This window comes from Ochotona curzoniae, unplaced genomic scaffold (genome assembly GCF_017591425.1).
Source record: "Ochotona curzoniae isolate NIBS_2020 unplaced genomic scaffold, NIBS_Ocur_1.0 contig_2294, whole genome shotgun sequence".
In the NCBI taxonomy this organism is placed as follows: domain Eukaryota; kingdom Metazoa; phylum Chordata; class Mammalia; order Lagomorpha; family Ochotonidae; genus Ochotona; species Ochotona curzoniae.
The window spans coordinates 1,126,151-1,154,018 of NW_024465405.1; the positions used below are offsets into that span (position 1 = coordinate 1,126,151).

The following is a 27,868-nucleotide window of genomic DNA, read 5'->3' on the forward strand; positions in this document are numbered from 1 at the left end:
GCTTTGAAATGGCTTTGCATGTAGCTTTTCTGTTATTCTGTTAGGGTCAGTGCTTTCTTGTCTTACCAGCCCTCTGTAGTAATCTCGTGCCAGTGTAGCCACTCATTACATACAAATGTCAGCTACCATTCATGCAGTCTTGTGACTGTTGATTCTGTCTGTTGTACCTCATTGATGAATAAGCTCTAATTTTCCTATGATCAGCTCATTCTTATGCTTTCTGGGTTAAGTTTCTCCCTGTTACTAGCCCCCACAGATGTTCTTTCCTGTAATCTTTTTTTAAGTCTGCAATTTTAGCTGAACTTTGTATCTCTCATTCTCATTGATAGAAATTATCATGTGGTTTGTCTTTGCTGTTTATGATGTTGAGCTATCCTTGAATTCCTAGGATAAATCTTACTTAATCTTGGTGTGTATTTAGTTTTAAAATACACTATTATATTCACTTAATATTTAGTGTAGAATTTTTATATTGCATTAAAGTAGATTTGTGACTTTCTTATTATTTTCCAATTTGTTAAAATAATCAAGATTATGATGATTTCATAAAATATTCTGTTCAGCTTTTGACTGTTTCTAATTATTATGAAACAGCTTGTATAAAATGGGAATTAAATGTTCCTTGAAATTTAGTAGAGCTCATTGTAAAATTGTCTGCACCTGCTGTTTTTCAGAGGGGGCAATGAGTCTGTTCAGGGTCTCTATTTCTTCTTGTGCCAATTTTGGCATAATCTAGTGGGAATTTCTATACTTGAATTTGTTAGCATATACTTCTAATACTCTAATTATTTTACTTAAAAGTGTTATTTGTGTGTGTACTTTGTGTTCCTTTTTTTATTCTGTATTTTAATTTTTGGAGTTTTCTTTTTCGATAAGTCCTTCGTGCCAAAGAGACTTCTATCATATTCATCTTTTCAAAGAATAAGCTTTAGCTTTTGGTATTTCTCCCATTTAGAGGTGATAGTTTTGTTCTATGTAGCATTGCTGTTTGATCTTACATTTATTACTTGGTTTATTATGTTGGGAAATTTATTTTTTCCCCAATAAAAATAAGTAAATTAAAAAAAGATTCATACTTAAAAAAAGATTTATTTACTTTCGTTGGAAAATCAGATCTACAGAGAGAAGGAGAGACAGAAAGGTCTTCTATCCGTGCTTGTTCACTCCCCAAGAGGCCGCAAAGGCTAGAGCTGAGCCGATCCCAAGCCAGGAACTTCCTCCAGGTCTCCTGTGTGGGTGCAGGGTCCCAAGACTTTGGGCTGTCCTCTACTGTTTTCCCAGGCCAGAAGCAGGGAGCTGGAAAGGAATTTGTGCAGGCCGGGACACAAACTGTGCCTATATGGGATCCCAGCACATGCATTGCGAGAACTCTGGTCTTATCTTAAAATTATGTAAGAGTCAAAGGCATAATGACTCTACTCAATAAAGAGTTGAACAGATAAGTCAAAAGGCCATGGTCCACAGGAGACTGGGCAAGGTCAGATAAGCCAGTGTTCTTCTTTGCTCATAGAAAGTAAATTTGAGGAGATCAGGGGAGCTTAGGGTGGCATGGCCGTAGACAACGAAGTTTCTCTGGCTAATGAAGCTCAAAGCCTCAGTGAGATGCTCTATTACTCTCATTTAAAAATGGCTATTATAAAAGGAAAAGAGTACCAAACGCTGGCAAGGATGTGGAGGAAAAAAGAGCCCCTATACATTGCTGGTGGGACTATCAGTTAATAAGGTATTATGGAGAGCCCTAAGGAGATTCCTTGGGAAACCAGAAATAGATGCACCGTATGACCCGATTATCCCACTTCTGGATATATGTTCTCCAGGAGTGAAATTAGCAAATGAAAAGGATGTCCACTGTCCATGTTCACTGAAGAAGCACTGTTCACCATTGCCAGTTTGTGGGATCAACCTGAGTGTCTATGAGCAGATGAACAGTTAAAGAAAGTATAGCATTTATACAATGGAGCATGATTCTGTCATAAAACAGAGTGAGATCCTGGCATTTGCAGCAAAATGGATAGAACTGGAGATCACCGTGCTGACTGAAATAAGCCAGACACAGAAGACAAATCCTGCATGTTTTCACTCTTGTGGAAGCTTGAGAAGTATGTGTTATGATCTGAATTTAAAATAGCACTAGCTAGAAGCTGGGAGAGGAAGTGGAATGAGGGGGAAGTTAAAACAATGTGTACTAAAACCCAGAAGAGTAAAATTAGGTTTCTTGATGTTTAGCAGCACAGTGGGAGTGACTGCAGCTCACCTGGAGGAGACCTGGAGGTGAGGGGCTTGTCAGCACTAAATACAAAGAAAAGATGGAGGGGGCGGGCTGGTTGCACGTAGAGTTGGTTGGTTGAAGCTGTGTATATGTATTTAAGATGTGCAAGTATTTCATGTTGACAAAGTTGAAATAAACAAACAAAAGAAGGTCTGCAGAAAGCCATGGATTTTACCAAGTAGCTAGAGGTAACCCTCTGTATGACCAGTTCTAGATTCCCTGTCTTCAGCTGTGCCCTGTTTTGTCTCATAAACAGCAAAATACAAGCATAGGTTAAAAAAATTTTAAATAATTTACTTATTTATTTGAAAGCCAGAGTTAGAGGGAGAGACACAAACATATCTTCTATCTGCTGCTTCGTTCACAGATGGCTGCAGTGGTCAAGCCTGGACCAGGGGAAGCCATGAGCTAGGAGATTCATCTTGGTCTCCCACTGGGTACAGGGGCTCAGGCACTTACACAGTCTTCAGCATCTTTGCCAGGTGGATTAGCAGGGAGCTGGGGAAAGTGGAGCAGCTGGGACTCAAGCCCTATGGCATGCTGACAATGCTGGCCACAGGGTAAACATTTTATGGTAGCTCAGCTTTCAGTGTGATAGTTGAGTCGATCAAGGGTCATCAGTGGATGATAAAACCATTGGGGTTGGTATTTTCGGGACCAAGATAATCACCTAGACTCAAAGGTATCAAGCCACAGTATGCTTACCAATTGATTATACTGAGCAAAATATCCTTCTATAGTGGGCAGATTTGGTAGTCACCACTCGAACCAAAAGGTTAAGATTAGCACCACTGGTGCTGGGACAGTGTGACCTTTTGTACCTCCTGATGGAATGCATTACTGTATAACATCATCTGGGAAGTGCTCATGCCAAGAATGCTTCCCCTGTGTCCCACTCTAGATTCTCTCCCACTGAGTTGAAAATGTAAGGGATACTAGCACAGATGAAATGACAGCATGAGAGAAAAAAGATCAACCAGTATCATGGGGAAATGCACGCGCACACCACACTCACACACACACATACACACACACCACATACACACACACCACATACACACACACCACACACACCACACAAACTTACCACACACACCCCCAACACCACACACACCCCCCACACCACACATACACCATACACACACCACACACCACACTCACACACACACACACACACACCACACAAACTTACCACACACCCCCCCAACACCACACACACCCCCCACACCACACATACACCATACACACACCACACACCACACTCACACACACACACACCACACAAACTTACCACACACCCCCCCAACACGACACACACCCCCCACACTACACATACACCATACACACACCACACACCACACACACACACCACATGCACACACCACACACTGTACACACACCACACATTCACACACCACACACACCACACATATACCATACACACACCACACACACACATCACACAGGCATACCACTCACACACACCACACACCACACACACCACACATCACATGCACACACCACACACCGTACACACACCACACACTGACACACCACACACACCACACACGCACATCACACACGCACACCACTCACACACACCACACAAATACACCATACACACCACACATCACATGCACACCACACACACAGCACACAACACACAACACACATCACACACACGTATCATACACACACATCACATGCACACCACACACACAGCACACAACACACAACACACATCACACACACATACCACATACATACACACACACCATACACACATATCACACAGGCATACCACTCACACACACCACACATCACATGCACACACCACATACCGTACACACACCACACACTCACACACCACACACACCACACATACACATCACACACGCACACCACTCACACACACCACACAAATACACCATACACACCACACATCACATGCACACCACACACACAGCACACAACACACAACACACATCACACACACATACCACATACACACACACCATACACACATATCACACACACTCACACTCACACACACACGAATTGTTTCAGGTGAAAAAAGACCAAAAGAAATGTCATCAGAAGGAATGTGAGTCTTGATTACTAAATTGGGGGATGTTTTTATGATAACAATTGGGGAAATTTAAGTTTGTATTAGATGACATTTCAGGATACTGTTGATCTTTAGGTGTGATAATGTTTTTGTAGATTTTATAGAAGGTGCAGAAGATGCTCAGTGGAGTGCTTGGGGTGAAATGACCAGATCTCTCTTTCTTTCCAAAGGTTCAGGGTTTAAAAAAAAAAAGGAGGGAAACAACAGTGGGCGTGTACAAACACCGAGCGTGAGAGTGTGACCAAATATGAACTATTAACATTTCCTAAGTCCTAACTTGCTCCTTATAGCAAGTTCAGCTTTTCAGCATACTTGAAAATCTTTAAAATTTTTAAAAAATGAGTGAAAAATAGTCCATATGTTAATAAAAACAGAATTTCGCTGTTCTCTGCCTCCAGTACGGGTTTCAGGAGCTGAAGTTGCTCGGCCTCAGCCTCTGGGTCCAGGGAGAATGGGGCATAAAGTGCTTACCGTGTGCCTTTCTGACTGTGCTTTCCCACGAGCGCTTTCCCTAGGAATTAACTTTTCTCTAGGAAGTCACAATTGAATTTCCCATTAAAAATCCAATTGATCACATAGGATGTCAGTGAAGAAAATCTTGAATCAATTTGAGTAAGAGTGGGTGAAAAGAAATTCTTGGAGAAATTAATGAAGACAAGATTGTATCATGTTGTCCTATAATTTTACCCTTCAATTATATATATAAAAAAATTATACCAAAACCCTGCTGTTATTGTCAGGGCTCCTCCGTGTGGTTGATGTATCAGCCCATCGTTAGTGGCCGAGTCAGAGGCCGGCGTGTTGAACAGGCTGCGGTGTGTGTACTGTCCATGTTGATGGGCACTTGAGTGCTCCGTCTTAGTGCTGTGAGCAGAGAGCGCAGCTGAAATGAACGCCAATGTGCATGGATCAGCCCGAGTCTCGCTTTTCAATTTTTTTTTTTTTTTTAGTATCAATGCATATATGTAGGAGTAGAATTCCTTGGTAATGTTAATTTTTGGGTTTTTTGTTTTGTTTTGTTTTTAATTCTTGAGTAATGTGAAGTTTTTTTTTTTTTAAGGTGTTTTCCTCCCTCTTTCTTCTGGTTATTGAATATATGATAAGAAGAGGGGGTTAATAGAAGTAGAAAATCATGATGAATTACAACAAATCTTGAATAATAATTACATCTGTTCTTTATTGAAATATAACTGGCACTTACCCAGTTCTTTTTGAGGCTTGTCCTTTTCACTTCCTCTTCTCATTTTTTAGTTCTGGAGTCATTCCTACCTGCTTGCTAGTTTCTCTGTGATACATCAGCAGGCCCAGGGAGTTTGGATTTCAGTATGTTCTTCTAACATTACAGGTAACTAATCTTATAGAATATGCCATGTCCTTCTTTTCCTCTGGAAGCAGACTGGCCTGGCAGCTTTCTCGCTAACACTTTGAACACAAAATTATTAGAATAGAAATTTAAGTAAAAGGAAATAATGTATTCCAAACACAGTTGACCGTGTTATCTGGAAAGAAAGATTGCTGGTCCTTTTGACACGTGTGTCTGGGAACCTGCTCTTCTCGGCTAGAGGAGAGGGAAGACTTGAACCAGGAAGCTGTTTGCCTTTCTGTCTCCTTTACCCTTTTCAGGAGGGCAGTCCTGTCCCTCTTACCCACTGTGTAATGTTCAGCTTTATGCTCTTGGGTTGGTTAGCAGCAAAATGGGTGGAACAACTCTGAGTGATAATACCTTTTTTTTCCTTATTTCCTGGTCCATGTTTACCAGATTCCAATCTCCTCGAAGTCTCTTCCCCATCCATCCGCTCATCTCTCTATTTGGTCCTGTCTGGGTCTGGCCAGTCAGTTGAGGCTAGAGGAGAAAGTATGGACTCCAGATCAGATGTAGTTTACAATTCGTTCTGTGGCCATGGAAGTTAGAGAGTGCTGTCCCTGGAGGGCAGCTGCAGGATCATGTACTGCTCTGGACATGTGATGACTGATGCCCAGTGACTCTTGGGGGACACTTAGCATTATCTACAGATATTCCATAGTAGTGCAAGCAGTGCATGTTTCTTAGTGAGACGGCAAGTCAGTGTCACTTCTGGTGTGAATGAAGCCAGTTCAACGTAGTAACATTGGCTGTTACTAAAAGCTCTAAAGATGAATTAATTTTCATCAGGGAAACAAAAGCTGATTGTCTATGGATACACTTGTTAATAAAAGTACTTTGAAATATGAAGTTGATCCTAGAAAACAAAAGTGAATTCTCAAAAATCAATTGTGGAAAACTGCTGACCTTAAAGATTGGAAACAGCTGATCTGAGGCATCCCTTCTGTTTTACAGAGCACTTTTACAACTGAACTGAGGCTCAGTTATGTCACTTGGCTTGTCCAGTGTCCCACAGGACGTTAATGAGTTGATAAAAGAAAAATACCAAAAACACCAACAGATAATGGCTATGACAGGTCATATTGTAAAAGAAAATCATGTCATGCATATTTGATTCCTTTCTGTTGCTTGTGTCAGGCCTTGTTTGTTCCTGCTTGGAATCCACTGCACTTGGATTGTTAGCTGAATTTCTGCTTGTTCTTCAGACTCTCTGTGTCTCTGACGGGCATTTCCCTGAACAAATCTTATAACTGAGGAGATGGGTGTGTGGCAAAAGATGATGGGAACTGTGAATTCGGGCATGATGCTTTTTCTTTTCTGATCCCAAGTTTCCATTTATGAATCAGCATCATACTATTTTATATCTCTCAGAACAGGGCCCCAGATGAAGCTGTGTTCTCAGGATGGGCTTTATGTTACATGTACAAAATAAAACCTGGATCCTTGTCCTTGAGGTACTAAAGGAGAGGGCAGCCACAGACAGTGATACTCTCCACTGGGAATCATGCTTCAAAAGTGGCAGATGCTGCCTTCCTGTCCCCAGTGCCTGGATTGGACTGTGAGTAGACTCTTGATCCAAGGGGACCAGCACATTGACTGACCAGTGACCTTTAGGCATTTTTTCCCCATAATTGGAGGTCTCTGTTGCTGCAGCGTGTCATGGAGTTAGGGCTGGAGACAGAGTTGTTAGGAAACAAAGCTGCAGTTAAGCACAGGCAGTGGCACATGGAGAACCAGAGGTTTGCAGACAGAAGGAGGGACTTCTAGAGAGGAAGGGGACAGAGTGATCGATGTGGAAGAAAGATGAGGTGACTGTGTGTTCTTTGGGCCTTTTGTAAGATGAGTTGGGTTTACCAAATGAGGGAGTAGTGTTCCGACAGAACACAGAGGCGTATGTGGTCTGAGTAATTGGTACAGGGGCTTACAGCAGGGTGCATAGGAAGGAGTTGGATAGAATCTAGAAAAAGGAACTGTTGCAATGGTATTTGCAGGGTTATTGATTATTACTAAGAGCTGTGGGTGTTGGAGAAATCCCCCAAGGTTGTCCCAGAAAGGAGAATGTGAGGATGAGGGGCGAGGTGGGGCATGGCAGGGCATTGTTCAGGTCGGAGGTCTGGAAGATATGATCAAGAACACTAAGAGCTGAAGTGCAGAAGGGATGGATGTGTGCTTGACACAGTTTGAAAGTCTGATGGCAGATCTAATGCAGGGCTGCGGCAGAGGAGGATTTAAGAATGAGAGGAACTTGGTTTCTAGCTTAGCAACAGCATTCCTGGGTAGAAAAAAAAGAAAAGGCCAAGGATGAAAATGACTATGCATTCAGATTCGGTGTGTTGGATTTGAGTTTGATAGAGGACACTTAAGCCATGACATGCAGCAGGTGATTGGAAATTCAGGTCTATACCTATAGGAGGGAAGCGAGAAATATGCTGTTGGATATCATCAGTTGGAGCTCTGGGAAGTTACGGACCTGTCAGATAGATGGGACGTGAGTAGAAGGACCTATAGTGACTCTTGTTTCGTAATCCCAAGGGACAAGCTGGTAAACGAGGGGAACTCAGTGAGCAGCACTGGGCAGCTGGGAAGTAGCAGTGCTAACGATAAAAAACAGCACTGAGTAATGTCCAGAAATCTTGGAATCTTTGTCCTAGTGAGTGTCAGGTGGTCAAAGACTATTTTTAGCTAAAAAGACTAATTCTTAGAATTCCTTGAAACCAGTTTTTGCTCATGGAGTGTCTCTCTTTTGTATTTAAGTGTTGCTTTGTAAGAATGGGTCAAAAGAGAAGAATGCAGGTTGGAATTCACTGGACCTGTTGCTTGTTGAGGAACCTGAACCTTGGCTCCTCGTGGAGGTGTTTCAGATCCTCACCTCTGCTTCGCTGTTCCTGGGACTCACAGGCTGTCTCTGTGTGAAGTTCCATTTCGGGGCTTCCAACTCCAGGAATGGCCCAACCTGTCCTGCAGTTCTTCCTTATTTCTCTTTCTGGCCAGCAGGTGCCAGGTTTATCAAGTTGAGTGATGGAGCCATTTTTTAAAATGTGGTGCTTAGCCCTCTTTTGTAAAGGTTCCTGTATTTTTGTTTGCTAGGAACTGTTTCATTGCCAGTAGCAGAATTTTGTGTACCTACACATTGATCTTTTTTGCACCGAGTCTCAATTGAATCCTTCTGTAAACAATTCCTGTCTCTCTTGAGAACCATTGAGTTAGGGTTTTCAAACCATGGCAACAAGAAAACCATGCAGCCAAGGAAAATCTTTGCCTAACAGAGTGGTGAAGGGTATAACCTGTTGAGATATTCAGAATGCTCTTGAAGATTCCAGTTCATCCTTTGGATGGACACTGGGTCAGTGCGGCTCACCTGGGGAGAGGGGACTGACACTGGTTATGGAATGTCAGTGAGGACAGAGCTTAGTTCATATTTATAAGGAAAAGTGTGTCCCTGATGTTCAGCTCATATAAAAAGTGAATTGTCCCCTGCCTTTAGTGGGACAGGCCTGTGCTGCACACGTCCTCTGGCCCCCGTGTGAAAGCTCAGCTGCACAGTGAAGCGTCCCGGCTCTGATGCTTGCCTGGCCGACTCCCCGATGGTCAGCACCCCAAGCTCTGGCTCTTCTGCTGAAGCCGGGAGCCACAGTCATAGGTGACTCTAACCAGCACTCATATCACAGTGGCTCACACTTCTGTACCCTTGATTCTGAAGTTCACCCCGAACTCACTGCCCCTCTTGCCCGAGGCTCCCCAGGCTCTCCAGGCTCACCCTGCCGCAGTCAGGGGCCAGGAGCCACACCTGTCTGGCTGGTGCTGTTCACTTCTTCACCAAGGAAAGAGATCCAACAAGATGAGGCAACCCTGGTAGCAGGAAAACAACACTGAGAGATTTGTGAGTGAATCTTACCTGTTAGTGTTTCAATCATTTCCCGTATTTATTAAAAGCCTTCCCAATAAATACCTGCCTTGACTACTTCACAGGTTCATGTGTAAATCAAATGAGGTAATGGAAGGGAAAGTGCCTCAAAAAAGACAAAGCCTAGCATATTCCATCATGGGCTTTTTCCAAACCACTTTTTGAAGCCTGTTGCCTCTTGATGGAGCGAGTGTGTCACATGGCTCTTCCCGCACAAGTTCTCAGCCGCGTGGCATCCGGGATGGGCTCTGACAGTTCTCTGGCTGTGCTTGCTCTCTGGAGCCTCCTGGCACCTCTGTAGCCCTAGCTCTTGCACCTGCCAGCTCAGAGCTTGGGACTAGTGAAGCTAGAGCATGTGCTGTTCTGAGCATCCCCACCCCCTGCAGCCCTGTGACTGCTGCCCAGTCCCCCCTCTCCTTCAAGCCTGTACAAGGCACCTGTCATTTTAGACATGCATCCTTTATCTTCCACTGTGGAACAGATGGCAACAAACTTAATGGCTGAAAATAGTGAGTTGATGTTCTCAGCCTCTGTGAGTCAGGAATCTGGACTTGAGTCCTCTGTAGTCAAGGTGTCAGTCATCTGAAGGCTTGCCTGGGGAAGTATCTGCATCCAAGCTTCTGTGGTTATTGTTCTGATTCAGTTCCTTGCGGGGTTTTGGATTTTGGACCACGGCTTCCTGTTGAACGTTGGCTAGAGGCTGCTCCCAGCTACTTGCTCCAGCAGCCTCTCTGTGTGGCAGCTTGATTTGTCAGCCTAGTCCAGAAGTGACAGTCTCTCATGTTTGCTACATGCTGTTAGTTAAAAGCGAGTCACAAGGGCCCCATCTTGTAGCATGACAGATAAAGCCACTGCCTGTCATGCTGGCATCCCATATGGGATTTGTGTCTTGACTGCTCCACTTTTGAGACAGCTCCCTGCTAATGGCCTGGGAAAAAGTAATAGATGATGGCTCAAATGCTTGGCCACCTGCTACCCATGTGGAAGACTCGAATGAAGCTCCTGGCTCTTGGCTTCAGCCTGGACCAGTGCTGACAGCTGAAGCCATCTGGGGCATGAAGCAGAGAATGCAGTTACCACTCACACTTTCTCTCTGTTTCTCGCTTGCAGCTCCACCACCACTTCTTTCCAGCTCTGAATTTCAAAAGAAGTAGTTTTTCTTAACAGCAAGTCATAGGTGCTGCACAGCCTTGAGGGGTGGGGACTGTGCAAGGGTATAAAGCCAGAGGCAGGGGGATCACTGGTCCTGAGGGTTGGCTTGATTCAAATTTCCTCTTCAAATCTTTACTCCTCTCTAATACAAAATGTGCCACTTTTCCTATTTGTGACTTTTCTCTGTAGCCACTTGTTTCCCAGTTTACATTTTATAGCTGGTATTTTATGGCCAACTATTTTTTGATTTCCCTTGTGTAACTGTTTTTGCTCATCTTTAATCTGCTTACACCCTCCAGAACAGAGCATTCTATCTAGTAACTGCTCTGTGAAAGATGCTCCTTCCTTCCCCTGTTTGAAAACTAAAGGAAGCCCAGCCCAGTTGCTCCCCTGGTTAGTAACTGGGTTCTGTCTCCCTGCAGCAGCCATGTAACATCCATTCTAAAACCCACAGATATGCCAACTTGGCACCTAAACCAGTGACTCATCTATGTCTGTATAACCTGGCCACAGCCATCCACATTAGCCTGATTTGCATTCAGGGCTAGCACTTGTTACCTTATTAAGGAGAAACAATTTTCCAGCAGCAATGCTTCAGACATTGGCTGTTTTTGAGTGGTGTGTTGTTTGTTTCCCAGTGGGGGGTGGTGGATTTCAGAAATGATACTGACTGTAAAAATTAGTTTAGTCCTCTTTTTTTAAGGTGTTGGGTATCTTTTCTCGTGTAATGATCACTTTGTGGTCCTGCTCTATTTCCAGGTCACAACAAATGAACTGAAAAAGAGGACTAGCTCCTGGGGAAGCACAATTTTAATTCTTTTTTTTTGCCCAAGCACTGGGCTGGATCTCATTATCCCACCTGGAGATGTTCCACAGGGTGAGATTTCAAATGTGCGGGGTGTGCAGACCCCAAAACATGGCATTAACTCCTTTAGCGTAGTTCCCCACACTTTGACACCAACCTCTATTTAAACTCTCTAAGACAGCCTATCACATATTTAATGTTTTTCCATTATCATAATAAATGGTTTGTCTTTGGGAGGTAGGTACAGAAACACCAGTTTGGTTTCATTAACACCATGTTTCTGGTGTTGAAATGATCACTGCACAGTAAGATGTGAAGGTTGGCCCTTTTAAGAAAGACTCAGATGGAAGTCAGCCCAAACTTGGAGGAGTCATTCATCTGTTACAAGACATGCAGAAGTGCCAAGTTAAAGCCAGCCGTAGATGGAAGCACCCTAAGTGTGTGTGCCTGCATTTTGGGTCTTTTGGGAGCCATGAGGCTAGAAGCCAATTAAAACTTCAGTAAAGAGCAGTGTAAAAGTTATTTCTCCTGGGCCACAGAAGATTTGGAGCAGAGCGTGCTCAGAGAGAAGCAGGTGTGTGTTGGAGATAGTACCATCAACAGCTGGGGCTCTCTCTTTGATGCAGGCATCTGCAGGGTCAGCCTAATGAGGAGGGTGGCCACGTCCTATTAGAAGAAAGCTTCCTCTCTGGATCCCTCAGCAGTCTCCACATTAGGACAGTGCAGGGATATTGGGCAGTGAAGGAATTTATAAAGAAAAATTTAAAATTCATCTGTTTTTGTTGGAAAGGCAGATTTACAAAGAGGAGAGACACAGAAAGATCTTCCATCTACTGGTTCATTCCCCAAATGACCTCAATGGCCAGAGCTGATTTGATCTGAAGCCAGGGACCAGGAGCTTCTTCTGGGTTTCCCACATAGTACAGGGTCCTTAGGACTGGGGCCATCCTCTGCTGCTTCCCCAGGCCATGAGCAAGGAGCTAGAAGGGAAAAGGAGCAGCTGGGACATGAACCGGCACCCATAGGGGATGCTGGTGCTTGCAACAGGATTAGCCAGTTGAGCCATGGTGCTGGCTCCAATGTGAAGGGCTGCTTTCCCTGATACTGCTTGGGTGTCAGCTTCTTCTCATTTATTTATCATATCACTGTTACTATGTGAAGGCCTTCTTTCTTTTTTTTTTTTTTTAAAGATTTATTTATTTATTGGAGAGGAGGAGAGACAGAGAGGAAGATCTTCCGTCTGATGATGCTATGCCGATCCGAAGGCAGGATCCAGGAACACGGGTACAGGGTCCCAAAGCTTTGGGCCGTCCTTGACTGCTTCCCCAGGCCACAAGCAGGGAGCTGGAAGGGAAGTGGAGCTGCCGAGATTAGAACCAGCGCCCATATGGGATCCCGGGCGTTCAAGGCAAGGACTTTAGCCGCTAGGCCATGCCGCCGGGCCCAGGCCTTCTTTCTCTAACTGTTATTTGTCTCTCTACTCTCAAATGATGTTATCATCACATTGATATTCCTACTTTTCCCCAAGAACATGACTGCATCTCTAGCATGGGCAGAGGACATCAGTATGTGTCTGCCTCTTGTCACAAGCTCAGATGTGTCCAAAGCAGACATTTCTTGATTCAGTGTCTCATCATTCAAACATATCACTCAAACATGAGGTTTTTGTATCTCCCTCCCCCAAACACATTCATTTTCATGTCATCAGTGCTATTCAGACCCCGAAAGTAGTGTGGCGAAATGGGAAGAAGATGTGGTGGTAATGTCCATGAATCGTCAGTGCTTCTTAACTGGCAGCCGTGGGCAAGTGTGCTGCTTGATCTTTGAGAATATTCTTTTCCTTATCTCCAAAATTGGCACCATCATCTTTGGCTGCCTTGACTGTTGGCGGAGCTTATATGTTGTGTGTCAATCATCTGACATGGTACCAGTTGTATGGATGGAAAATGGGCCTGGTGCTGAGTTCCTGGCAAGTCCTTCCAGTGCACAGCGATCCATGCCCACCTTGTTCAGGGCTGCTGTTTTGGGGTGTGGTATTCTGGCCTCTGCTGGACTGGAGCTCCCTGTGGAGTGGATATTCACTCCCTCCCCTAGCACTTTGATGTTTTGGAAGAAATGAGTTCTGCATCTAATCTCATGGCCCCCTCCATTTCAGTACAGTGACGTGAGCGCCTCTGTCCTTCTGCCTGAGGTTAATCCTTTCCCCTGGCTGGTGGGTCCCATCCCTTCCTTTTTAGGGACCCTCCCTTTCCTGACTGTGATGCCTGCAACCACACCTTCTTTACTGGTTCCCTTCCATTGACAGTGAATCATGTCCAAGCCTGCTTTATCTTAACACTTAACACTGTGTCGCGAGGTCTTTCTCCCTGCAGCTTCCGGTCTGTGTCATTTCACTCCCACCCAGCACGCTGCCTGAGCACGTTCACACTCTGGCCCCTTCCCACTCCCCTCTCAGCTTCCCAGGCGCACCCAGCATCCTGACCTCACCTCCTTTTCTGCGCTAGCATAGTGCACCGAAGCCCCTGTGGTCTTGTCACTGAGGGGACACTGATGTCCTTGGTTTCCTGCTAAAGTCTCTTCCGCCTCTGACTGTACCTAAGCCCGATTTTTCTCCTGCCTCTGAACACACCTCCATTTCCATGAAGACTTTTCTCAGTGTGCGGCTCCAGGCTTTCTTCCCTTCGCATTGGGAACAGTCTGTAAGGGAGCCAAGCCGCACATTGATCCGCTGTCTTCCAAGGTGAATCCCCTGTTTCTGCTTCCAGCCCCATGCCTTTGCGTAAGCACCAGATCTGGTAGCCGTCTTTGAAACTCACAAACCCCCTCTGACTCTAGTTCTACTTGACAGCTCTCTTTCTGCAAGGGCTCTCTTTCTAATGTTTTATTGCTGCTCCATCTATAACCACAACTGTCACACTGAGGGTTCTTTAGACTCAGCTAGAAAGCTTGTTAAAATGCAGGTCTGGGGTCTCAACTCCCATAAGGTTTGGAATTTGTAGGACATGGATGGGGCTGAAGAATGTGTGACATTGATGCTGCTGACCAGGGAACCACACTTTGAGAATCTCTGTTATAAGGAAATTAGGCAGTCTTCTAATGTTGCTCAGGGGTATCTAAATCTTGTCCATCTCTGTGTGCCACCAGGCCTGGCTACTGTAGGCTCCTAATAAAAAGTTTGTTGAGTGGAAAAAAGGAATCTTTTCTGTTTTGCCTTCTGAATTCCTCTCTCCAGGACCCTCAGTCCCTCTGATGTTAGTTTGATTGATTATAGCAGCCTGCTAACTGGTCTTCCCTCCTCCAGGCCCACTTTTCTGTGATCTCTTTCCCATATCAAAACAGCACAAGCTTCTCCACGCGTGAGTTGTAAGTGTCTTGCCTCCATTCTTCTCCAGCTCCCTTTTGGCTTCATATAAATCCACACTCTTCCACGTTGACCTGGCTTTCCTCTTGGCCTCACCTCTGGTTTCTCCCTACTGGTCACAGAATGGACCAGGCCTACAGAAAAATGTGTGCAATCAAATCTAGAACTCATGGAGTATTTATTGCATGCTGACCATTACAGCACACTTACATTTCATTTGATCTTGCTGCTAACCCTATGAAATAGGTTCCAGGTTACCTTTTTACAGATGGGGATGTGTGACCTATTTTTTTTTAATGTTTCCGTTTTCTGGTATGCTCTCCCTAACCAGTCACTTGTGCCCAGGGTAAAAAAGTCATATGCCCTGAAAACTTATTGCAAGAACTAGCAAAAATAATATTAGTAGAGCCTAACAGTTTTGTTGATGTTCATTAGTGTGCCAGGGTACTACCTGTAAGTGTACCTCCTGGAAGCTCATTGAGCTGCAAAGTAGGAAATTCAGAGAAAGGACAACTTTTTCAAAACCATGTAACTATACTTAGATCACAACTTTGGGAAATAATCTATTTATTTATCTATCTATTTATTTATTTGTTTGAGAGAGTTCTTATATCTGCCAGTTGACTCCTCAAATGCCTGCAACCTCCAGGGCTGGGCCCGACTGAAGCCAGGAACCCAGAGCTCCTACCAGGACTCCCTCCTGCATGGCAGGGAACCCCAGTACTTGAGTTACTGCCTGCTGCCTCCCAGGTGTGCATTATCAGAAGGTTGCAACAGGAACCAAAGAACTGGGGCTTGAATCAGACCGCAGCTTCACTGCTTTGCCCAACAGCTGCTGCTGGATCTGGGCTTGAACTTAGGTCTCATGACTCCAGAGCTCTCGCTGCCTGGGATCCTTGTGGCTGCAAGCAGTGAACTTAGGTAAAGAAGACTACTTCTCATTTGGCAAAATAGGAAAGTCTTTAATGTCTGCCTATGAATGAATTAATTGTAGCATTTCCCTTTTCATTGGGACCCACACATATGGCGCAACTTCCATCCAGATACAATCATACTGCAGTGGGAAGAGCTTGGACGTGGAGCTCGATAACCCCCTCTGTTATCCTCTTGGAGGAAGCTAAATGAGAGAGTACCGTCCACCTGTCTGTGTCCCTTGGGACGTTTCTGTCCTGATGGACCATGAACATTGTTATCATAACGGCGATTTCACTGTCTTCCTGCCCGTGTTGACTGAGGATCGCCATTGCCTCCCCACCTCCAGTCCTAACCCCTACTGCTCTTCCTCATCTGTGTTCCACACTGCCGCCTGGAAACATTCCTAAAATATAAATTCCAGGGACTTTTCTTCTGATAGTGGTGGTAAGGGATGTTAGCCAGACACACCCTCCCACTGAAACAACTACAAATATTTGGATTAAAAATATCTTCATCAGGGCCCGGCGTGGTGGCGCAGTGCTTAAGGTCCTCGCCTTGCACACCCGGGATCCCATATGGGTGCTGGTTCTAATCCCGGCAGCCCCGCTTCCCATCCAGCTCCCTGCCTGTGGCCCGGGAAAGCAGTCGGGGACGGCCCAAAGCCTTGGGACCTTGCACCCACGTGGGAGACCCAGAAGAGGCTCCTGGCTTCGGATTGGCATAGCACCAGCCGTTGCGCTCACTTGGGGAGTGAATCATCGGATGGAAGATCTTCCTCTCTATCTCTCCTCTTTGTATATCTGCCTTTCCAATAAAAATAAAATAAATCTTTAAAAAAAAATTCTTCATCAAAAAACTGACAGACATATCCAGGCTAAAATCAGAATGGAGAGCCAAAATGACCTTGCAAATTTGACTGGTGGTTGTAGGAATACAGAAGGCCGCAGGACTTTACCCAAAGGGCTCTGCCGTCAGGTGGGTCTCACGTGGAGTAGTAGCCTGGGCTCCTGCTCTCAGCTCTTGAATTGCTTTCAGGACTGTTGATGCTTCTGAGTGTCTGGCAAAATCAAAAGGAAACTGTCAGAAGGCAGTTCTTCTGATTATTCAATAACCAACACATAAATACAACCAGATAAAGCCATATCATTTGGGCCACCAGTTGGAGACCTGGATATACCATTCCCAGTTCAACTCGCTGCTAATGTGCCTGGAATGCGGTAAAGGCTGGCCAAAGTGCTTGGACTTCTGCATCTGTGTGAGTGACCTACAAGAAGCTCCTGGCTCCTGATTTTTGCCTGGCTGAGCCCCAGCCATTGTGGCCATTGGGAAATGAAATGGTAGATGGAAGACACCTCTTTCTCTCTGTTTTCTCTCTCTTTCTTTCTCTCTCTCTTTCTCTCTCTCCTGTAACTCTGCCTTTCAAGTAAAAAGAGAAAAGAATCAGGCAACCATGAATTGTGACATAGAAAACTTAAAAAAACTTTTAGAAATAGACCTTCAGTGATGAATGCTTTTTTTTTTTTTTTTCAAATCTTGGTGGATGAGGGAAAGTATTTTCTTTAAAAGTTTAAAGTGAAAAACTTAGTGGTTGTGTTTAACAGTAGATTGGATAAAGCTGAAGAGAAAATTAGCAAACTGAAAAGACAGTAATAAAAACTCATCTAGACTGTATCATGGAGAGACAAAGAGAAAATGCAAGGAGATGGTGAGATAGTGAATATAGTGGTAAGTTTTACGTAAGTTTAATTAGAGTCAGAGATGCGATGGAAAATGGGCGAAGATGGAATTTGAGGAAAATAACTGAGATTGTCTGAAACTATAGAGATATCCAAGCACTGATTATCCAAGCACTGATTTAAGATCAGTGATTCCAAGTATAATTTTTTTTAAAATAAAAATCTTTCTGAAGATGAAACTACCTAAGACTAAAGGCAGACAGAGAATCTTAAAAACAGCTGGGGGGATGAAATGATTATCTTCAAAGGAGCAGTAGTGGTGGTCATTGACTTTTATTTTTCAAACATAATTTTGATTATGGCTAATCTGAAAATTTTCAGTGGTTTTTCATCCCTAATGTATAAAATACATACATGTGAGACTTTTTGTGGTCAGGTCCCTGGCTCTGGTTAGATGCACAAAGCCATTTTACTTACTTTGGATTGTATGCCTTTGCATCTTATCATTTCTGCTTCTGGAATATTCTACAGGCCCATCCACTTGGCCATTTCCTTTTCAGCTTTCCTATTTTCAGCCCTGGGAAAAACTATTTGATGTCTGCCTGGTCCCCTTCTCATTGCTCTTGGGGACCCTGCTTGCTTACAATAACTAACACAACATGCTTTAAATACTCGTTTGCATCTTTGCCTGTGTTCGGCACCCTTGCTGGGCTGACTCTAACATTTCAGAAAGCTCATGTTTGACACTGGTTTTTGTGGCCCTTCCTGTCATGCTGTAGTTGTGCTTGTGTGGGGCACAGTTTACCGCAGTCAGCACCAAGATCCCTGTATGCTCTCTCCTGCTGGCGCTGCCTCTTATTACTCCCATTTTCTGGGTGAAACTAGAATGACAGCATCCACTTTTCCTGTGACATGAAGATGTGGTATTGATCAAATGAGGTAATGGAGGCTTGGTGATGTCCTGGAGATTGTCCCTCTTGGCCTTGCTGCTGCAGCAGCTGGGCAGGAGATCTCAAAGGATCGTCCACCCTCCTTATGCCTGTGAGCTTGCAGCCAGCAAGCGGTTATGCCCGACGAATGTTCATCTTGCCTCTGTGAGGGCTTGTGCTGTCATTTCTACACTCCCCTGGGATGAGGGAACTCCAAGATAAACTTTTTCAGGTGACTGGTTTTCGGAGATCCAAAAGGGCCATCTTTCCATTCGCAAACAGGTATCGCTATTTTTAAGTGTTCTCTTTAGAAATTATACATTTCTGAGCCCTTCATCCAGAAATGGAGTGAACTTGGAGTTGCCAGAGTTTGCCGTTTTTTAAATAAATGAGTTTGGAACGTATCTTTCTTCCTAGTGCCTTGCCTTTTTCTTCTCGTGGCCCACTTAGTATCGTGAGTAAATCACTTGGAAACATTTGGTTGTTTGTAAATTGTTCCGAGTCATCAGACGTCTCGGGCTGTTGTTTGTGTAGGAGATGGCCAAACAAAAATAAATTTTCTTACCAAAATGAGGGTTTACATTTGCTCTTGTTATGTGTAGGTGGTAATGCCACCTCCAGCAGACTTTGACATTTTACTTTTTAAATGTTTAAAATGTTTAAATGTTCTAGAACTATAGAAGGAGGTGAGGATTTCCCAGAATATTTCTTCACAGAATATTATTATCAGGAAATTGCAAAAAGTTGTTTGTGTTAGTAGTGTACCTATGTTCTAGAAACTCTTTGTTTTAGATGAAACATTTTGAGAGTTAGCAGTTCCTAGAGTTATTTGGACTGGAAGACCCCATGCGATGCTGGGGGCCAGCTCTACCTTTAGCATGGCCACACTGAAGGCTGTGGGACACAGGGCCTTTCCTTTGCGAGAGCTGCAGCAGCTGTGGCCTGGCGCAGTAGTTCCTCACGGGGCTTTATTGCTCTGTCAAAACAGTATTGCTGAGAGCTTAACCGAAATCTCCTTTCACTTTCAAATTAAAAAAAAAACAACTTCACAAAAAGTGAGGGAAAATGCATAGTATGAAAACACCATGCTGTATTTCATTTCATTTTGTTTTGTTTTGTCAAAATAAGCTTAGCTCTCACTCTCACTCTCATTGTCACTGTCCTGTTTCTGGGGTGGTTCTATTTCAGAGACAGAGCGGCAGATGCTGATGCTGGCAAGCAGCTCAGCTGTGTTCCGTCTGCGAGGGCCGGTGTCTTTCTGGTCCTTGACTGAATTGCTTCATGTGTGCTGTCCCCTACCACGAATCTTTTGTTCCCTTCTTCACTCTGGTACACACTATCCTGTCACATCTGATGCCTTTGGAATCCTGAACTATGAGTCTAAAATCAAAGGCAAATTTGGATGATGTTCCTCTTTTATGGACTGGGTGATCTACCGTGGGAAAGTTTGTGTTTGCTTTTGTTTTTGGGAAAGAAGAACCCGTGGGCAGTGGGTCCTGTGGAAGGTAGATTTCAGCATGCATGGAAAAGCAAACAGTGGCCCACTCTTAAGCCCCAGGGGGTATGCTCCTGTCAGTGTTTCCAGAGTACTCCCTAAATGCTAGGAGCTGGCTTGAAGATGAGCCTCGCCAGTCCTGAACAGGATTTATTTTATTTTGGCCTCGCCTATGTCTGGATGATGAGAGGTGTAGGTCTCTCCTTGCTCTCTGGAGTGGGTGCTGCACGAGTCGGTCATGACCGCTCGAGTATGGAAACTCCACTGTGGTCGGAGAATATTGGTGAGGGAAATCTGGTGTAACAAGTGAAAACATGAAATATTAAATGTTCAAAAGCGTGTCATTTGCTGCTTTTGCTCGTAACGTGTTTTTAACACTCTTGGTCCCGAGTCCAGCTGCCTCTTCCTGGGGAGATGCGTTTTCAGTTTCTTGGGTGAATGTGCAAATTATCTTTTGTTTGTTTGTTTGGAAGAAAGAAGTTAAGCATCAGAAGAGTTTAAGTTCTTTATTTTTTAAGTAACATTAACAAGAAAAGCCAGGAAAATCAGGGCTGTATTTATTTTTTTACTTTCTACTTACTACATAGAATCTGCTTTCCCCGCTTTTGTTTATTATGGCTGCCACCAAAATGCTTTTCAAGTTAACACTTGTTTTGATTTTGTTTCATTTCAGCAGATGTGCATGATATTATTAACCTATCTCTGTTCTTCATTGTGGGCTGGTATCTAACATCAGATTTTCTGGTATTTTAGCATGCAGACTATCTGATTTAACTGAACATAGTTTGATGCTTGCCACTTGCATGGTGTTTTGCTTGTGAATGGTATTGAAGAGATTGAGTGTGACCTGCTGGGGTTAGGTGCTCCATGAGGAACATTAATGCAGGTGTGTGGCGTGACTGACCTTGGCCCAGTCGCCCGACCACTGTGGGCCCAATCCGGCGTCCTCCAGTGAGGGTGGGGGTAAATGGCATTCAGAAACTTTCCAGATCCAAACTTTAAAATCCCATCAGTCTTTGTGCCTCATGGACATCACAGGTCAATTCCTTCTCTTATTCATCTAGGCAAAGAGCATGCTGGCATACCAGACAGAAAAGAGGAGAGCACCTCCACGGCCCCAGACACAAGAGCTGCATCAGAGAAGGCGCTGCAGAGATCAGCAAAGGTGATGATGCATGGATTCTCTCCCCTTGTCCAAACGGCTGTGCCCCGAGCCACGTGACAGTGTCTCTTGTGATTTGGTCAGGACTGTATTTGGTCAGTTAATCAGAAAAGCCAGTGAGTGTTTTTATAACTTTGAACATATCGGTAATGAATGCATTTGCCTGCTTTGGAAGAAAGGGCTTTGCACTTATTGTGCCTATGCGTTTTGTGTTTTCCTCCTGGCTTGAATCACATTTGTAATGCAACATAGATGATTTCCAATTTTGGTTCTGTATTTATTTATTTTTAAATATTTATTTCTTTGAAAAACGGAGTGAGAGGGAAAGAACAAGAGTCTGAAAGAGAGCAAAAGAGTTTGTCCATTTGCTGGTTCACTCCCCCAGATGGCTGCAGGTCCAGCAGATAGCAGCCAAGACTCAGACCTGTACCCATGTTGCAAGCTGCAGCTTACCATGCTGTGCCACAGTGCTTGCCTCAGGTCTGGTTATTCAAAGTGGAGTAAGAATGTAGAATCTGGAGACACAGTATGCACATTAGACTTCTAGATGTTTAGTGATATTAACTCAGTTTTTTTATTATTGGCACGCCCATGTCAATTTCTAGAAAAAAATAATTTTGAAATTTTAATGCACCTTTTTTTAGTTTTTAACAAGTATTTAATTGTCCTAGAAGTGATTTTCTTTACATTTGTGTTTCATTGTTTTGCATTAGTTCGTTATACTTTTTTTTTGTCACATATGCTGGTATGCACAGAGCTGCAGAGTCAAACACAGCCCACTCTAGCTATACACACAATTCAGGGTGGCAGACGTGATGTGCAGCAGAGAACAGCATGGCTTCACAGCACATGCCCCAGGTGCCAGTGGCATGTGTCAGTGTGGTTAGCATAGGGATGCAGAGAGGCTGCTCTGCCCAGCAGGTTGGTTAAGACAGCGTCTCTTATGCTGCTTGTTAATGGAGGACTCTCCAGATGCTGTATACATCGCTCCCATTGCTGTTGTGGTCTACTCATATGGATAACTAGTCCACTGAACACTTTGAGGACCAACCATATAGCAAGCGACATGCTAGGCATGCAAGACTATAATGAGTGGGTAGCTGAGGGCTACACCTGAGCTCATGTACCTATTGTATTTGACCTATGCAGTATTTAAGATTTTGGGTCTTATAACTTATATTTTAAAAAACAAAGGTGAGGTTGATATTGTGGCACCGTGGGTTCAGCTGTTACTGGGGTACCTAGGATTGAGTCCCACCTTGTTCTCCTTCCAGTCAAGCTCCCTACTAATGTACCTGGGAGGCAGCAGATGACGGCTCATGCACCTGAGTCCCTGCCACCAACGTGGGAGAGCTAGCTTGAATCGCTGACTCCTGGCCTCGGCTTCCTAAGCCCTGACCATGAGGGCACTGGGGAGTGAACCAAAAGATGGAAGACCACCCCATCCCACTCTTCTGCCTTTCAAATAGAAGCAGAAAAATGAATATGCATGATAAGTTTTTGTTTAATGGGAATGTTCACATAAAAATGATACTTTTGACTTCTCTTGTCGGACACCGGACTATGTTCCTAAACGACTTAAAGTCAGAGCTGAGTAGCAGCAACTCCCTGTCTCTGGAAGCTGCATTCCCTCATTCACTGTGGCCTACAGCCCAGTTTGCTCCTTCCTTCCTTCCCTCCACCCCATCCCTTATTTGAGATCCTGTTTCTTTATGTAGTCAACCAGAAATTAAAACATAAAACCAACATTTGTATGCAAAACTTATGCTGTGGGAAAGCCATTTCATGACAGTTAACATTATGTGAATCCCAGGTAATCCTAGGTTGTCTTCAATTAAAATAAAAAGCAGGATTTCTTGTTTGGACAAGATGGGATACACTTGATTTTTTGCTCTTTCCTCTAAGTACAAGTGTAAAATATTGCAGAAACTAAAGGTAACCACAGAAAAATTCACATCTGAATGAAAAAAAATGCAGTTACAAATAAAATGTTTGCGAGGTGGACTTAAGAGTAGCATAAAGATAGAATAGAATAGCATAGAATTAGTTAACAACTTCAGGAGAGAGAAAATAGATTTGAAAAGAAAATCATAGAACGTTCTTCTCCACATTGGGATTTCTAAAGCTACGTCAAGTGGACAGCCCTGTCTCTGGGGGTACTGATTTAGTTTGGCAACTGGGAGCAGCCCTCTCACCTTTCACACCCCACCTTTCACAACCAAACTCGAGAAAAGGGAAGAAAAGGAGGTTGGAGGTATTTGCCCCACCTGCCCTATTTAATGGTCCTCAAGGACCTGCATTCTCAAATATGAACAACTATGTTAAGAACATCAAAAATTAAATTAAATTTTTAAAAAAAGTTTTAATAGGGGCTTGCACAGTGGTGCAGCTCGCTGATCCTCTTCCTGCAAGCACTGGCATCCCATATAGGCACCAGTTTGTGTCCTTGCTGTTGATTCACTCCCCAAGTGGCTGCAACGGCTGGAGCTTTACTGATCCGAAGCCAGAAGCCTGGAGCCTCTCTGGGTCTCTCACATGCGTGCAGGGTCCCAAGGCTTTGGTCCGTCCTCAGCTGCATTCTAAGGCCACAAGCAGGGAGCTGGATGGGAAGCAGAGCTGCTGGGATTAGAACCAGTGCCCATATGGAATCCCCGTGCGTGTAAGGTGAGGACTTTAGCCAGTAGGCCACCTCACTGGGCCCAGATTCACTTCTTTTTTAAGATATATTTTTATTTAGTTTAGAGGCAGAGTTACAGATGGAGAAGAGAGAGAGAAAGAAAGAGGGGGCGGGGGAGAGAGAAATCTTCCTCTATTAGTTCACTCCCAAACGGCTGCAATGGATGGGGCTTGGCCAAACCAAAGCTAGGGGCCAAGAGCTTCATCCAGGTCTCCTACTTAGGTGCAGGGGCCTGAGGATTTAGGCTGTCTTCTTTTGCTTAACACAGGCTGCGGCTTAATCCCTTACATCGCAATACCAACCTCAAGGATTCATCTTTTAAAAAATGTTTCTCTCTAGGTAGGTGTATAGTATACACAATGGTGTGGTCGCCTGAGTCTTGCCCAATAAAATGAGAGACTCAGTTTAATCTTAGAAAGAAAAGGAAGATTAAATATTTCCTTTTTCACTTGTTAGAAGCATAACTAAGAACTTTGTTTAAATTTAATGATTTTTTTAAAAAATATGACTACTGTGTTTTTCATGTCAGTTTCTGGTATTATTCATGTGAAAAAAATGTAGTGTATAACAAATACCTGAAGTTCTACTTTACTGCTGGTGTCTCCCATGTAATAAGCCTAGGTCTTGGTTAGAAAAGTGATTTCCGGCCAGGTGCAAAGGCCTAGCGACTAAAGTCCTTGCCTTGAACGCGCTGGGATCCCATATGGCCGCTGGTTTTAATCCTGGCAGCTCCACTTCCCATCCAACTCCCTGCTTGTGGCCTGGGAAAGCAGTGGAGGACAGCCCAAAGCCTTGGGACCCTGCACCCGTGTAAGAGACCCAGAAATACTCCTGGCTCCTGGCTTTGGATCAGTTCAGCACTGGCCGTTGCGGTCATTTGGGGAGTAAATCATTGGACAGAAAATATTTCTCTCTGTCTCTCCTCCTCTCTCTATATATCTGACTTTGCAATAAAAAGAAATATAAATCTTAAAAAAAAAAAAGAAAGAAAAGTGATTTCATCCCATTGGTCCATTGTTGGAAAAGGCAAGAGCATCTTCTTGCAGATAGATGCTTACGGGGATGCCTAAGTTGGTGCATTGTTCACACAGCTGTGGAGCCTTACAGGAGCCACTCCGCTTTCACCCCCAGAAGTTGCTGCATCTGGCCAGTGGCTCTGTTACCATCCTGCTGCCTTTTCCGGCTGGCACCCACGTCTCCTGCTCAACAGTGCTGACTCTCTGCCTTGCGTGTTTCAGGTCGTCTACATCTTGGAGAGGAAACATTCCCGCGCAGCCACCGGCATCCTCAAGCCCTTGGCTGATAGGAACAGTGAGCTCTTCAGGAAGTATGCCCTGTTCTCGCCCACAGACCACCGAGTGCCCAGGATTTATGTGCCTCTCAAGGACTGTCCTCAGGACTTTGTGAGTCGGCCGAAGAACTACGCCAGCACGCTTTTCATCTGCCGCATCGCGGACTGGAAGGAGGACAGCAACTTTGCCTTGGGGTAGGTGATTTCCGTTGAGAAAAGCTGGGGCTCACGGGCAGAGCTCCACTCCGGTGACGGTTAGGTGAATGTTTAGTGTGCTTCGGGCACTAGTTCTCCATGGAGCACAGTGCCCAGGCACTTTGGTGCTTATTCTTAGCTGCCATCTTCACTGGTCACCCAGAGCTCTCTTGAATCACCAGGCAGTTATCCTTTTTGGCGTTCGATATGAGCATGCCGTGAGCCTCTCCACTTCCTGGCATGTCACAGATGCACCGTGCTTGTTTGGATGCTGCAGAGATCTGTTGTAGCACATAGCTCCTCCTCTTCTTCAAATGCCAGTGCTAAAAAGTATGCCAGGTCTGGGCTTGTGTAGGGGATGCCAGCTCCTCTGCCTTAAGATGTGAACAGGAAATCAGGTTTGAATGTTGTGCTTTTGTTATCAATCTGTCGTTTTTGATTAGCACCAAAGGTCCCCTGTGGCAGTAAAAATGAAATCACCTACAATAAGTAGGGAGAAGAGCATGCTTTTGTAGCAGCTGTCAATAAGCATTTTTAACACAAATTTACATGACCTGATCCCAGAGCTTAGCGGGTGGCCATTGCGTTTTGATTTGAAGAAACAGAACTTGGCTGTTTGATCAAATGTTGTGCCTGTTTTCTTCTCACCAAGTAAAGTAGATTTAAGTTTCAGCTTGATTTTTAGGCCTCACAATTGTGGATGGAATTTGGTTTGTGTCTGTTTTGACAGATTTTGAGTATATTTCAGTGACTTGTTCATTGATTACCTTGGTCATTGAACTTGGACCCTTCCAGGATGGTTTTGAGGTTAGGAGACGAACACTGAGTTGAAGGCCACAAAGGGCTGCTTCAGTCAGCCTGGTCTGTGCTTCATTCCAGATGCCCAGTGCAGTAGGACAGGTCTGTGTGTCCCATTAGCACCACTTAAGCACCCCTGCCCCGAGCCGCTTTCCCAGTGAAGTGAAGAGTATTGTGATATGGAGGATTCCGAGCTGCCAGGGAACAGTTGCACTTTCTTTGTTCCAAGTAGTGTGACTTCAGGGTCATCACTTTGAGGCCCTCTTGTCTAAAAGTGAAGTCATTCTTTTGAACCCTAAATAGTCCTTCTCAAAGGCTTGCCAGTTTCTCACCCTCCAATCATGAGGTCTGATAACGGCTGCACTGCCTGGCCTCTGTTGATTGTGCTACCACACTTGGGTTGGCGGTGAGAAGGGAAGACATTCACATCCAGCCAGGAAATCCAGCCATGTCCTTTATCTGTCTTCTGTCAGGGCCCATTGTACGCCCTTCACTGGACTGCTTCCTCGCTTTCAGGCTGCAAGGGTGGAGGCTTGTGAGCTTCTCTTACTCCTTGAATGGCTTAGGAGTTCCTTTTCTCTGGCTGAGCCATTACATCATCAGGTACCTTTTCTTATGGATAAGTGCAACAGCCACAGCAGAGGGAATCAGGCCTTTGAAGGCCACACGTTGGCTGAGTTTGCTAGAAATAATATGTTAAAATGATAATTGTTTATTAACCATATGGTTTTCAAAATAAAAAGGCTTGAGACTAATCATGCTTAGATGGAAAATTGCTTACACATTCTGTTGTGTCCTTCAGTAACTGAGCTTTGTAAAGGAAGTATGCTGAGGCCAGCCTTGTGGCATAGTGCAACACAGCATCCATTGTGGGTGTTGGTTTCAGTCAAGCTGCTCTGCTTCTGATCCAGCTTCCTGTTAATGTGCCTGGAAAAGCAGTGGAGAAACACCCAGGCATTTGAATCCCCGTCATCCATGTGGGAGAGCCAGGTGAAGCTCCTGGTTTCTGCCAAGCCCAGACTTAGTTGTTCACAGCTCTCTGGGGAGTGAGCTAACAGATGAAAGATCTCTTTCTCTCTCTCCCTCTTTTTCTAACTTTCAAAAACAGAGAAATAAACTTTAAAATATGCTTTCTAAATATCCTTGTTAAAAAGAGAGAAATCTGTTTATACTTGAGTGGTGAGATTGGCAGTAATTCAGAACTGCTGAACTATCAAAACCTCCTGAGCAGGACCCTCAGAGCACGCCCCATATCAGGGACCCTGGGGTGGTGTCAGGTGGCTGTCCTCCATCTCAGGGTGCAAAGGCATTTGGGAGGCTAGGAGTGGCTTCTCCCCTTATCGCCCTACTTCCCCCAGATACAGGAAGGGAAAAAGAATGTGGAAATGATGGTCTCACCCACCTTCCTGTGGCCCTTGACCCTTATCACCCCTATTAGTTATGTAAAAATCATAAAAGCAAAAAAGTAAATCCCCAAAAAAGTGAGAAAATCTATTTTAAGAAATGTGCATGGCAAGTTTTCATGGTGCTCTTCTCACACAGTGTCCATCACTTTGGGCAGGAGGCTGCGGCTGTGGAATAGGCTGGTGGTTGTCCTGCCGCTCTGTTCTGGCTATCAGCTACTGACTTCTGGGAACTGAGGTCTCTGCTACCCACTCAGAGCATGCTGCAGGCTGCCTCTGTCCACCCAGGTTTTCTCCCTCATGTTTTCCAGCTGGGTGGAAGTGTGTGTCATCAGCTGCCACAGC

The 27,868-nt window shown here is 44.5% G+C and overlaps 1 protein-coding gene across 1 annotated transcript in view; it reads left to right on the top strand.

Moving 5' to 3' along the window:
• DIS3L2 (DIS3 like 3'-5' exoribonuclease 2) overlaps positions 1–27,868 on the top strand; it is a 332,757-nt gene that overhangs the window by 137,766 nt on the left and 167,123 nt on the right. The window contains exons 8-9 of the mRNA XM_040972300.1: positions 21,062–21,162; positions 25,075–25,322. Of these exons, the coding sequence (XP_040828234.1) occupies positions 21,062–21,162; positions 25,075–25,322 (349 nt within the window). The remainder of the gene's footprint in view (positions 1–21,061; positions 21,163–25,074; positions 25,323–27,868) is intronic.